The 12,499-nt window shown below is 37.8% G+C and overlaps 1 protein-coding gene across 2 annotated transcripts in view; it reads left to right on the top strand.

Annotated features, from left to right (window-relative positions):
* The window catches only part of MAPK9 (mitogen-activated protein kinase 9), a 56,957-nt gene that overhangs the window by 24,421 nt on the left and 20,037 nt on the right, over window positions 1-12,499 (top strand). For both annotated transcript variants that reach the window (XM_063292254.1, XM_063292255.1), the window contains exons 4-7: window positions 744-802; window positions 2,699-2,837; window positions 6,774-6,939; window positions 10,194-10,265. In XM_063292254.1, the coding sequence (XP_063148324.1) occupies window positions 744-802; window positions 2,699-2,837; window positions 6,774-6,939; window positions 10,194-10,265 (436 nt within the window). The remainder of the gene's footprint in view (window positions 1-743; window positions 803-2,698; window positions 2,838-6,773; window positions 6,940-10,193; window positions 10,266-12,499) is intronic.

A 12,499-nucleotide genomic window follows, 5' to 3' on the forward strand; every position in this document is an offset into this window, starting at 1 on the left:
TATGTACTTCAATAGGAAAATTGCAAACTATAATTATATGTTCACTGCAGCCATACAAAACTACATATAAGAAACAGATAATATTGTTGAAACACAGAAAATGTATTATTATCCATTTATCATTATATTATACACGGGACGTGGTGGCGCTGCGGGTTAAACCGCTGAGCTGCCGATCGGAAGGTCGGCGGTTCGAAACCGCGCGGCGGGGTGAGCTCCCGCTGCTCGTCCCAGCTCCTGCTCACCTAGCAGTTCGAAAACATGCAAATGTGAGTAGATCAATAGGTACCACTTCGGCGGGAAGATAACGGCGTTCCGAGTCGTCATGCTGGCCACATGACCCGGAAATGTCTATGACAACGCCGGCTCCAAGGCTTAGAAACGGAGATGAGCACCGCCCCCTAGAGTCGGACACGACTGGACTTTACGTCAAGGGAAACCTTTACCTTTACTATCATTATATTAGAAGCTAACAAAAAGGTTCAGATTTTTCATAGTCTGTTTACTTATCTATCATATATATTAATTTTGTCAAACATTGCTGAAAGTAGAATGAAGCTGGTAGGCTTGCATCATAAATTTGCAAGCAATATTTCAGAATCTATGTGTATTCTTTGATCTTAGCACTCCTAAAATGCTTCATATAAACAGTTACTGAGTGGTCTCATTTAAAAACTATCATTATCATGCAGTTTGTGGTTGTACTAATTTTGATTATTTTCCTCTGACTTCTGGTTTTACAGATAATTAGTCTATTAAATGTATTTACACCACAGAAATCATTAGAAGAATTTCAAGATGTGTAAGTTTATTTTTTAGTTTATTGAGTTTTTTTCATAAATATACACTTTGACCAATAGTTAGCTGAACATATGATGCTTCCTAATGTATCCTTAATAGTCTTCCAGTAAATATGAAAATTGTCTGTCTGTCTATCTAAATTGTTCAGCCTTGTTTTAATGTTTATTCAAACAAACATAATTAAAGACATACAAATTAAGAATTGCTTTGTTTAGGTATAAATAAATCAGTTGGAAGTTTTCCTAAAACTTAAATATCTTAATATTTTTCTGAAGACTGAAGAAATTGTACTAAATCTACTAAAATGTTTGTTTATACACTACAGGTCAGCTTTTATGTTAAGCACAGATCTATTTATTTGTTAAAGAGCTTTCATTTTAATTCATTAAAAAATTTCCTTCAACACAATCTGGGCAAAATGAAATATTTTAGTGTTTCCATATATTTCAGATTTTTTCACAGTCTGTGTAAATTTCAGCTAAGAATAATGTAAAACAACTTATTTTCCCATTAAAATGTATATTGGAGACAGATTTTTGGTACAATAACCTGTGTGGTACAATAGTTTACATTCTTGTTTTAGCTATACACTACTTAGTTATGGCCAACTTCTGCCTTTTTAAAAAAAAATATGTATTTTTTTCTACTGTTGTAATCCAAAGAACTCCCAGTTATTAATAAAAAATAACCCACAATAAAAATACAAAATATAACAAAACCTAACTAAACATTCATCTGTGGCAACAAACAGACAGCACCTCCCCAATTATTCTCTGAGCATTCTCCATAAAAGACCTGTCCTGTTTCAGAAATGCTAATAGGGTAGGTGTCATTCCAATCTTTGGAGGGAGGCTAGTCCCCAGAATAGGGAATATTACTGAAAAATATTTTTTGGGTCCCCATCATCACCTCAAGAAAGTTGATTGAGCCATTGAGATATTGTGCATTTCTACTATGCTACCCGTGATTTTCAAGATGCTTTTGTAGTGCAATTTGTTTTCTTGTTTCATTAAATTTTAAGTCAGTGTGGTATGGTTAAGGTATTGGATGGGCATTGGGAAGATCCAGCCTCAAGCTTCCTGGGTGACATTGGCCAGTTATTCTTTCTTGACCCAACCTACTTAATAGGGTTGTTGCTGTGGAGAAAAATTGGATGAGGAAGTGCTCTATGTTCTGCCTTGAGCTCCTGTAGGAAAGGCAGGATAGAAATCTAACAAATCAGTACACTTTAATAAAATATTTCATTATTAATTATAAATGTAAGTAATTTTCTTTGTTATATTTTTACTGAGAGCTTTCCAATTGATTTTAACATAGAAAGGCATATCTCTGACTGTTAAATTGCTGACTCTGCTTAGTTGAAATGATTCCTGCATAAGCATACAGGTAGTCCTCACTTAATGACTGCCCTCTTTAGCGACCATTTGAAGTTACCACAGCACTGAAAAAGTAACTCTACGACCAGTCCTCACACTTAACAACCATCACAACATCCCTGCAGACACATGATTGAGATTTGGGCACTTCACAACCGGTGATGTCACAGCATCCTACAATCACGTGATTGCTATTTGCATGCTTCACAGCCGGCTTCCAACAAGGAGAGCCATTGGAGAAGCCAGCAGTAAAATTGCAAGTTGTGGTCACATGAAATCTGACTTAATGACTGAATTGGAAGTGATGTAAGTCCATCACAGTCCTGTAATATTTTGCTTAGCAACAGAGTTGCCAGTCCCAATTATGGTTGTTAAGTGAGGACTATCTGTACTAGAGTTGTCAGCCTGTGTTATCCCACTTACTGCACTTGAGTTATTTTACACAGAAGATAACACACTGATGGATTGAACTGTGTATTCATGAAAAAGAATATATGTTAATTTTTAAAAAAATGTTTCAGGTATTTGGTTATGGAATTGATGGATGCTAACTTATGCCAAGTTATTCATATGGAGCTGGATCATGAAAGAATGTCCTACCTTTTATACCAGATGTTATGTGGGATCAAACATCTTCATTCAGCTGGTATCATCCACAGAGTAGGTAGTGCTGTTATAATCACACTATTAATTGACTTTTATTAAGTTCTTTTTACTTAGAGATTTTACATAGTGTGAATATATCTTCTGTAAATCTTTTTCTAGTTTATTTTATGTCGCCATGCAAAAAGCATCGAAGTGTACACAGTGACATTAATTTCCATAGATTAATTAGATGCACCATTACTGAGAATCTTATCTGCTACTGTTTTGTCCAAATGCATAATTCAGTAAGATCCCTTTAGAGCTACCGTATAATATTTCTTTGATGCTTTTGATATCAAGGTGAAGGATGCATAGGTGTTTTGCACAATTCATTCCACTTTATTCCATTGCACTTCAACCAAAAATAACAGCTTACAGTAGTGATGTTAAAATACCTAATATAATAAGGGTCAACTATTTGCTTCTGGAGGAGAGGATGCATTGTTTTCTCCTTCAAGGCAAGCAGCCCTACCCTGTGTCCCAAGGACCCATTGTTACATTTATCCAGCCTCCTGTTGTATATCTGGAGGCTTTCATCAACCAGGGAAGATGGAGATCCAGTCCACAAGTGGTGGAGCTGGTGTTGCCAAGAACACTGCCCAGTTCTTTGGGATTATCCTTTGCCATATAATCTCCCAAGACATCACCTCTGTCATCTCTAGAATATTTGCCCAGCCAACATCCAGCTCTGAGAAATGCCTAGCAAATTCATCCAGAGGCATAATAATTAATATTCTGCCCTATCTTTCCTTAAAAGGGCCCAGCTCACCCCGAACAGGCCTGCTGGATGGCAGTCCATGTACACAGTAAGCACAGAGAGTAGCATTGGCATTTCACCATTATTACCAACATGATGTAGGATCAGACCTGAACATTTAAACACGTTCAGACAAATTTACAGTTCATTTTTCTCCAATATCACTCTAGGCATCACCTCTGCTGTTTAATCTCCCAGAGGTCCTCAATATGCCAAGGAGCACCCCTGGATTGACACACAGGGATTAGGCCACTAAGGTACAATCCTATAAAAAGTTTCAAATAGAGCTGACCGCAGCACCTCAGGAAATTCCCCAGCCATGCTGATCCACTATACTCCTTAGGCACATTCTATCTGAGGAGGTTAATGACACTGTTCAGCTCCATAGAAATCAAGAGTGTGCTATGGCTATGATAAGGAATGGTTATTAATGTTCTCCACCTTCAAGTCACATCATGCGTTCTCTAAGACAAAAAGAAGATCTAACAAGGTGTCTCTGACATGAGTTGGAATCTTGATGATCTGGGACATGCCGCATCCCTCTGCCTTTGGTCCCTCCCCAGACCAACTGAAGGACAGACTAACTGAAGACCCCTAGCATCATAAGCCTTCTAAGTGATGAGGTCCAGCTGTGCAGCATATAGAGTGGTACGGCAGCAACAGTACAAGCTTGTCCCTCAAGTCCAGCCTCAGAAGCAAGGCCTCACCTCTAGTTATTTGCAAAACAGTGTCTCTGGTTGCATAGCAAGCTACTGAATGAAAATTGCCACTCTTCTTCTCATGACATGGGAATTCCTGAAACCCAGATGGGCACTTTTCTGAGAAGGGAACACCCCACTCACCCATCTAGATGTCAATGAGACAGGCTAGGTCTGCCCTTTCATCTATGATCAAAACATGATTGAGAAAAGATTTGTTACAGGCAGACCTGGTATTTAGCAGCAGCAGCTGGAATCCAGCGCTCTCAAAAGCTGCTAACCGGGCTCTTGAGGTGAGAACAGAAGAAGTGGTGATTGGTCTCAAATTTTCAGTCCTCCTTCCCTGTGTGCAGCCTTGCTCCTTGACTCCCACATATCTCTTATTGCTACCACGATCCTTCTCGTCTTTTTCTCTACCTTCTTTCACCAGCCCTTGCCCACACTTGAAGGGCTTTTTAGTATATACATTCTCTAGTCCTCATCCTCCATAAACACACATCTTCTTAAGTGGCTGTTAGTAACTCTTGTTACTAGTCACTTGGCAACCATCATGAATCCTCATCAGTGGACCCATACACAATCTCTGTAACCTGTGACTTCTCACCTCGTAGAAGCCATTCCATTCTCCTCTCCACTTCTCACCCAGAGACAGGCGCTACCCCTCCTTCTCTACCAGTTCCACATTTCTAACTCTTCCCAGTCTCCATACAAAACTTTTTGTCTTTTTTGTGTGCATGTGCATTAACAACATCCTTAAACCACCAAGCCTCTGGAACCAGCTACCTGTGCATTTCCACATCTCTCCCACTGCCAGTTCTTAAATTGTGGAACATTTTCCCCATGAAGCGATTCTGGGAACGGCCATCTTTCCAGTGTCTTGTCTTTGCAAGATCACTACAGTTGACTAGATGGAGGCTCTGAAGGATGCACCTAGCCACAGGGCAGCTAGCATAATTAATTCTGAAGCGCCTGACCGTGCTTCTGCTGTCTCTTTACCTGTGTGGCACAAAACTGCTGGGCACAACCCGTGCCATCCCCACTCCTGATCACCATGCTTTCATGATCCATCAATGGCTTTAGTCAGTCAGACTCTTCAGCTGTGCTCTCCCAGCCACTTCTTTGTTCACCATATGCCCTATGATTTTCCTTTCTTAATGTCCACTTTCTCATCCAAAGTCTTCTCCACAATCCAGTCTTCACAAAAAGACCATAACAATCCTTTCTCATCTAAAACAAATGTCCCAAACTCCATCAGAGACAAGGCTCTGTTGTCACTCACTTTTAATTCAGTTTCACTTCTCAAAGTTCATATGTTTTACCTTCAGGTTTTAGGCTCCTCATCCTTGTTTCTTTTTTAAACACGAAGTAAGAAAAATAATGTGGCGCAAGGAAATAGATTATCCTATAAGTGCTATAGGTGTCTGAATATCTTTTGCTATGGTCACATTTTTCAGATAGTTAGAAATAGCTTTTATTACCACATTTGGATAGAGCAAGAGCTAGAGATGTCCTTTTCTGTAGCAGATTAATTTCATTCTAAAGACTCTCTACAACCTTAAGAGACAAATACAGTATTACTTCAACAGCATGACACCAAGACTGCTCTCCCTGGAAGTTGTGATCATGCTGGTTCCTGAAAGGAAGTTGTTCTTCATTTTTTCCTAGTTCCTCATTCAAAAGTAGCACCTAGTGGAAATATTTGAAAACTAAAGATGATATTTTTAGATACCTGCATTTAGACTAATAATGCTTTTTGTGTTAATATTATGCAATCCATGCCTTGCTTACAGAATTGAACAAGTGGCCAAATTTTGTTGTCTTTGATTTGTTAAACCCCTCTCTGTATTTTCTCACTTTTTTACTTTACTTTTTTTTCTTGCCAGAAAAGGGAAATCTACTAAGTAGAAAAAAGATGGTGCCTTTTGATTATAGTTGTAGGAGGCATCTCACTGGAAACATCCAAGTCTTAAGATGAAATTTTGGAGAGTTTTTTTTTTTCCAAATTAGCTCCTATCCAATACTGCATGTTCTTACCTTTTACCTATCATTTTGTTCAGAGTTACACTCTGGATGTTCCACTCTTTTTTACATTTATTTTTAAAATGTATTAATGTGTCCACTTGAGAGTCCCACAGTGTAGGCCATGCTATCAGTATTATTAGTAAACAATAAACATCAGATAAATTTACAAAGAAGTGTAAGCATTTTTCCAGGTGTCAAAAATAGGCAACTGTTAAGGCAAAATGGGATCAAAGTTTCAGTTCCAAATAGCTTTCTAAATAGGGGTAATTGAGGACAGGGTTCACTCGAATTCTCAATCAGCTGGGAAGCATCAGTGACATTTTTCAGCAGCTGTTCAGTGTGCTTAACTGATCCAAAGGTTTTGCTTGTTATGTATGTCAAACAAGTAATTTGAAATAATGTTATAACCTATGCTGACTTTTAAGGATCATACTATTTTTTCAGCATTTAATTGAATGCATTTTTTTTCTTTAGGATTTAAAACCCAGCAATATAGTAGTAAAATCAGATTGTACTCTCAAAATCCTTGACTTTGGACTTGCAAGAACAGCATGCACTAATTTCATGATGACCCCATATGTAGTAACGCGATATTATAGAGCACCAGAGGTTATTCTTGGCATGGGATACAAAGAGAATGGTAAGTTGCAGGATGAAAATGACATATTTGGAGTACTTGATCAGTGGTTAGATTTCTCTGTTTTTTTCACTGTCTTATTGTAAGCCTACCGTAACCAACTCTTTCAAATTGTAACTATGTAGTTTTCTTGCACTGTGAGGTAATTGCCTGGGTCAGTGGCTAGGTTCGTTCAGAGAGATGGAGATGGAGCAAGTGATAGAACATTGATGCTAAGTAGCCCCTGGGAGTGAAGAGTTGCTCATACTTTGGCCTAGAATAGGAGGTAGTTTTAGAAGCAGAAGATAATATTTTGGCCAGTCAGCAGTTTCACACTTGACCCAGCTGCTCCCTTACGCAACATCAGTCCTCAGCACTTTCTGGGAAGTAGCTGCTCGTTGATTACAGTAGAAGTGGGACTCCCATCCTTGATTATCGTATACATGACAATTGACAAGGCTACTTTCTGCAGTATCTTCATCAGTACAGAATGAAAACTAATGCTGGAACTGATTTTCTGAATTGCTAAATGGTAGTTGAAATTTTAATGATAAAGCCAATTATCTGTGGTAACATTTGTTTTCCGTGTAAGCTTATTTTTTAGACTAGGGTACAGGGTTTATCAGGAAAAAAAAACCTGGAAACACATAGCCTGTGTTCCTTGGTTTTCTAAAGCACTCTGGAAAGTGAAGTATCAGAAGAGATGCTTAGAGTGCTGCTGGAGAAAGATGAAGAATGAATCCAACCAAACACTTGTAATGAGCCCACGCTCAGGCCTGCACAGTGGTGATAAGGGTGGCAAAATGTAATTATTTTGCTGCCCTTACTGCATCTTTAGAATGCTGCCCAGTGGCCCTTTTTAAGATAACCTGATCTCTCATGGGGGCCACAGGACAGAAAGAAGGGTTGCTGTGAGAAATATTCTAAGTATCTGATGGATAAAGCTGCTCATATTCATTCAGAATTGTATTCTGGCAGGACAAATCCTAGGGAGTTGACTTGTGAGAGATACTGCCCTTTTGTCTAGGAGGAGCTTGAGCCTGTGTATGTCAAGGAAATGGACAAAGTCCTTGGGAATGTCAGTGCTTCCACCTGGTTGGATAATGGCTCCTGGAGGTGAGCAACCACTGGGTTGTCCTTGAGTGATGGGATTATCCCTTCTATCTTAAAGGAGGCAGTGGTGTGCTGGAGTGTTGAACAATTTTCAGCTGGTTTCCAGCCATCCCTTTTTGGGAAAGGTTGTGGAGAAGGTAGTGGTTTAAGAATGCCAGAGGGTCCTGGAGGAAGCAAGCAGATTATCTAAATCCTTTTCAGTCAGGGCTAGATCTGGGTACAGCATTGAGATGACATTGATCATGCTTGTGGATGATCTCTAGCAGAATAGGAATAGGGTTGGTGTGATTCCCCTAGTCCTGCTTGTGGTATTCAGTATCATCAATCATGGTCTCTGGGGGATGGGAGTGGAGTCACTGTTTTGAAATGGTTCTTCTCTTTCCTTCAGACCTAATTCTTGTCAGTGTTGATAGGTAGGAAGAAATCCAGCCCAAGACCCTTGCTTTGTGGGATCCCAGAGGGCTTGATGCCCTCCCCAGTTTTATTGAATATCTACATAAGGCTGTTGGGTGAAGTCTTTGTTGGCATGGGGTCAGATATCATCAATATGCTTTACATCTCAACCCCGAGGCAAATAAGTGATGTTTTGAAGATCCTGTCCTGGTGCCTGAGAGCTCTAAGGGTCTGGATGGGGAGGAAAAAGCTAAGGATCAGCCCTGGCAAACTAAGTAGCTTTGGTTTCAAGGACCTGCAGGTCACAATGATTTACCATCTTTATTTCTTGATGGTGTGACACTGTCTCAGGTGGAACTGGTATGTAACTTGAGGGTTCTCCTGGACTTTCAGGTCCTGCTCAAGGAGTCCTGGCCAGGAGGGCCTTTGCACTGCTCCCCGGTGATAGCTTTTGGTGGGTAATATTTTTGAGTTATTCTCCTCCCCAGTGTGTACCATGTATTATTTTCTATTTTCTTCTTGTCTTGCCTTTATTTATTTATGTATTTATGCATACAATTTATTAAGCCACCCATCTCACAACAGTGACTTATGTAGTTTTTAGCTGTTATTTATCTCTAAGCCACCTAGAGTCATCCTTGCTTGAGGCAGCATGTAAGTTGACAAATAAATAAGTAAAGTTGGTGCTTTTGTTTAAAAAATCAAATAGATAATTATGAAGGAGATTATACTGATCTGTGTAGAAATAGGCTTAATACAAAGAAAACTAGATGGATCAAGTCATTGAAATCAGAGGAATATTAATAATTACTAACTTGGTCCCCTGAATTTCAGTGGACATAAATATAACTGTTTGGATTATAGTTGTGAAATACAGTCTATGATAATTTTTTACTGTATATATCCATGTATAAGCCCATCTGCAGATAAGCCGACCCTCAAATTTTTAATCAAAATACCATGAAAAATGTGCCACCAGTGGATAAGCCAACCCTTGAAATTTTCACATGCTTTAATTTTCACAATTGGCTTATCCACAGGTGGTGCATTTTTCATGGTATTTTAGTTAAAAATTTGAGGGTCAGCTTATCCACATTTGGACTTATCCAAGAGTATATACAGGTTATATGGATATATGGATACTTTTAAAAATTATTACCATATACACTTGCAGAAAAGACCATCCATGAGTAAGCCGAACCCAATTTTTTGGGTGTATTTTGGCACCTAAAATTCTCGGCTTATCCATGAGTATATACAGTACATTAGAATTATTGTCAGTGACTCCTTCAGGTTGCAATTATTGTATGAAAATATATGTACAGAGTTTTTAAAAAATGTTTAATTTTTATCCCCATTACACTTAACATTTAATAGTGGATATCTGGTCTGTTGGGTGCATAATGGCAGAAATGGTCCTCCATAAGGTCCTGTTTCCTGGAAGAGATTGTATCCTTTGCAGCTCTTTCAGGGAGTTCAAATGCAAATTATTCAAAGTCATACTGACATGTATGTACGTATGTATATGGATGCATGTGTTTGTGTGTACTGTATATAAATAAACATGCCATAGTAGTATGATATTTGCTTTTAATGATGATCTTCTGGTGTTATAAATTTGTAGTTAGATCATTATCCTTGTCCATATTGTTCAAAAACATGTTAGCTGTTTTGTTTTATGCATTGTTGTGTTTTAAATGTAAAAATGTTTTTTCGTTTTCTGCTTTAGTTCATAACACTTCATAATTTTATCATTTCACTTTTACTTTCAGTTGATATCTGGTCAGTTGGTTGCATCATGGGAGAATTGGTGAAAGGTTGTGTGATATTCCAAGGCACTGATCGTATCCTTCCCTAATAATCTTTGAATCCTAATTCACATTTACGAACAAGTTATTTGATTTATGGGTGTAAAAGATGATAATCCCATATACGCAGTGGAACAGTTCTTTCTTGTATGGATCAAATTTGTGAAATTTGTGATATTAACAAAACAGTTAAACTTTTATTCTCACATTGATCGCATTTAACTTTACATTTTGAACATTAATTGTTAGTTACAGGAATTTCATATTTTTGCGGTCTTAATGCTACAAATTTGTTTAACTGAAAATTCTGCAAACTATTGCTCAAAATTGAAACTGTTTGCTTTTTTTTCATTTCTCTGCACAGTGGAAATGGACTCAACTATGGTTTTGTCTTGTCAGTTCTTATCCTGTTATATACCAAGAGAAGGCATGAAGGTTAGAAAAATATAATTAGGAATGCTTAATTTTAGGTATTTTAATGGTTGATCATGTGTTAACCTAATAACACAATAAAGGAGAGGAAGTTTGATTTTCATTTTTTTGAATTTCTCCCGTGTATTCTTTTGTTCTCTAAAGCCTTATGATCAACCTAACACAATTCTTCATGAATGCTGTGTCTCCTGTGGATTGCATGTTAAAGCTGATTTTCATATTTGCTGTCTTCATATATGTGTCTTTCATGCTTAGCAAAACTCTTTGCAATAATATATCTTATTTATGAGAATCCCACCAATCTAGCACCCATGTCGTTATTCATTACCTTTTATTACTGATTAATAGTTGCATTGAATTGAACATTAATTACAGAAGCAATTGCAATTTCTTCAGAAGTGTTACTTCTATTTATGATTGAGCAGGAACAGATGGAAAGCAGTGGTCTTCACATGTTAATGTTTTAGGTCAGGAGTGGGCAACATCTGAAGGTAGAAGCTATAACTTAATCTTTTTGACCTCCTGGAGGGCTGCAGACCTAGTGATTCAGTGAGATCATTAAAGAAATGTGACTGATTTTTTTTTTTGCCTTGTAATATTTTGGGGGAAAGCACATTGCCCTGGGAAGCATATTGCTACAATTCTCACCCCTTAAATTCAGAAGAATAGATCCAAAATTATGCTCTTTCCCCTTCCTATTACATGGTGGAATCTGCAGTTAATCTTTAACTTGACTATTAGTTAATCTGATGTTCTTCAAAAGTATTAAGATTTGAATTCCCAGAAAGTAAGCCATGAGATTTGTCACATCAAGGGTCAAAATATAAAAAGCTTAAAAAGATTGTCTTGATAACTTCACATCTCCAGCATGAGCAGACACAGATTTTTAAATACCAAAGTTACTTTTGGAGTATGTAACAATTCCCTCCCAAATTTATGTTGGAAATTCTTATCTTTATAGTATGAGCCTTCTGTACTGTGTTTTTTTGTTTTTTGTTTTGTTTCTTTATACGTCTTGCTCTGCAGCCATGCTTCTTCAATATACTTTCTAAGTACTCAGTATTGGAAAAAAGGACAGAATTATGTTGTTGGGTTGATGTAGTAATTTCCTTACCTGTCCTATTGATTCCTTGCAGCTTAAAGAAAGAAAAAAGAGTCTAAAACTGGGAATCTGGTGAAGTCAGACATATGAAATAGTTAATTCTGAACTACTGCTTAATCTTGAGGGAGGGGGTTGTTTATTTGTTTTGAACTCATGATGACAAATATGATGTATGTTTTGCAAAATATAAATAGGATCTGATTATATATTAGTGATGAGTATATATATATATAGATACTCATCACTAATTATATGAGTGATGAGTATCTATGACCATATTAACCATTGTACAGAGTGTTGTTCTGTACTCTAAAATGAAGAGTAGAGCCAAGAAAATGAAGATACACACACAAACACACCCACTCTTTTTGCTCCAGATTGTTGGCATTCTTTGATAAAATACATATACCTATACATATTGGAAACTCTTTATTTGCAATTTAGCATCTGATTGTTTTGATATTTACTGGGGAGGAACAGAGGATGAGTTCAACTAGCCCCAGACGTGATGACGCAGCTAGCTCAAAGCCAAAAGGATGGCTAGCAGCCGACGGTGCTGGTGGTGAACAGCGAATCCGATGTTCTAAGGATCAATACACCATTGGAACCTGGTATGTAAGATCTATGAGCCAGGGCAAATTGGATGTGGTTATTGGTGAGATGTCAAGATTAAAGATAGACATTTTGGGCATCAGTGAACTGAAATGGACTGGAATGGGCCACTTCACATCAAATG

This window comes from Candoia aspera, chromosome 2 (genome assembly GCF_035149785.1).
Source record: "Candoia aspera isolate rCanAsp1 chromosome 2, rCanAsp1.hap2, whole genome shotgun sequence".
Taxonomy (NCBI): Eukaryota; Metazoa; Chordata; class Lepidosauria; order Squamata; family Boidae; genus Candoia; species Candoia aspera.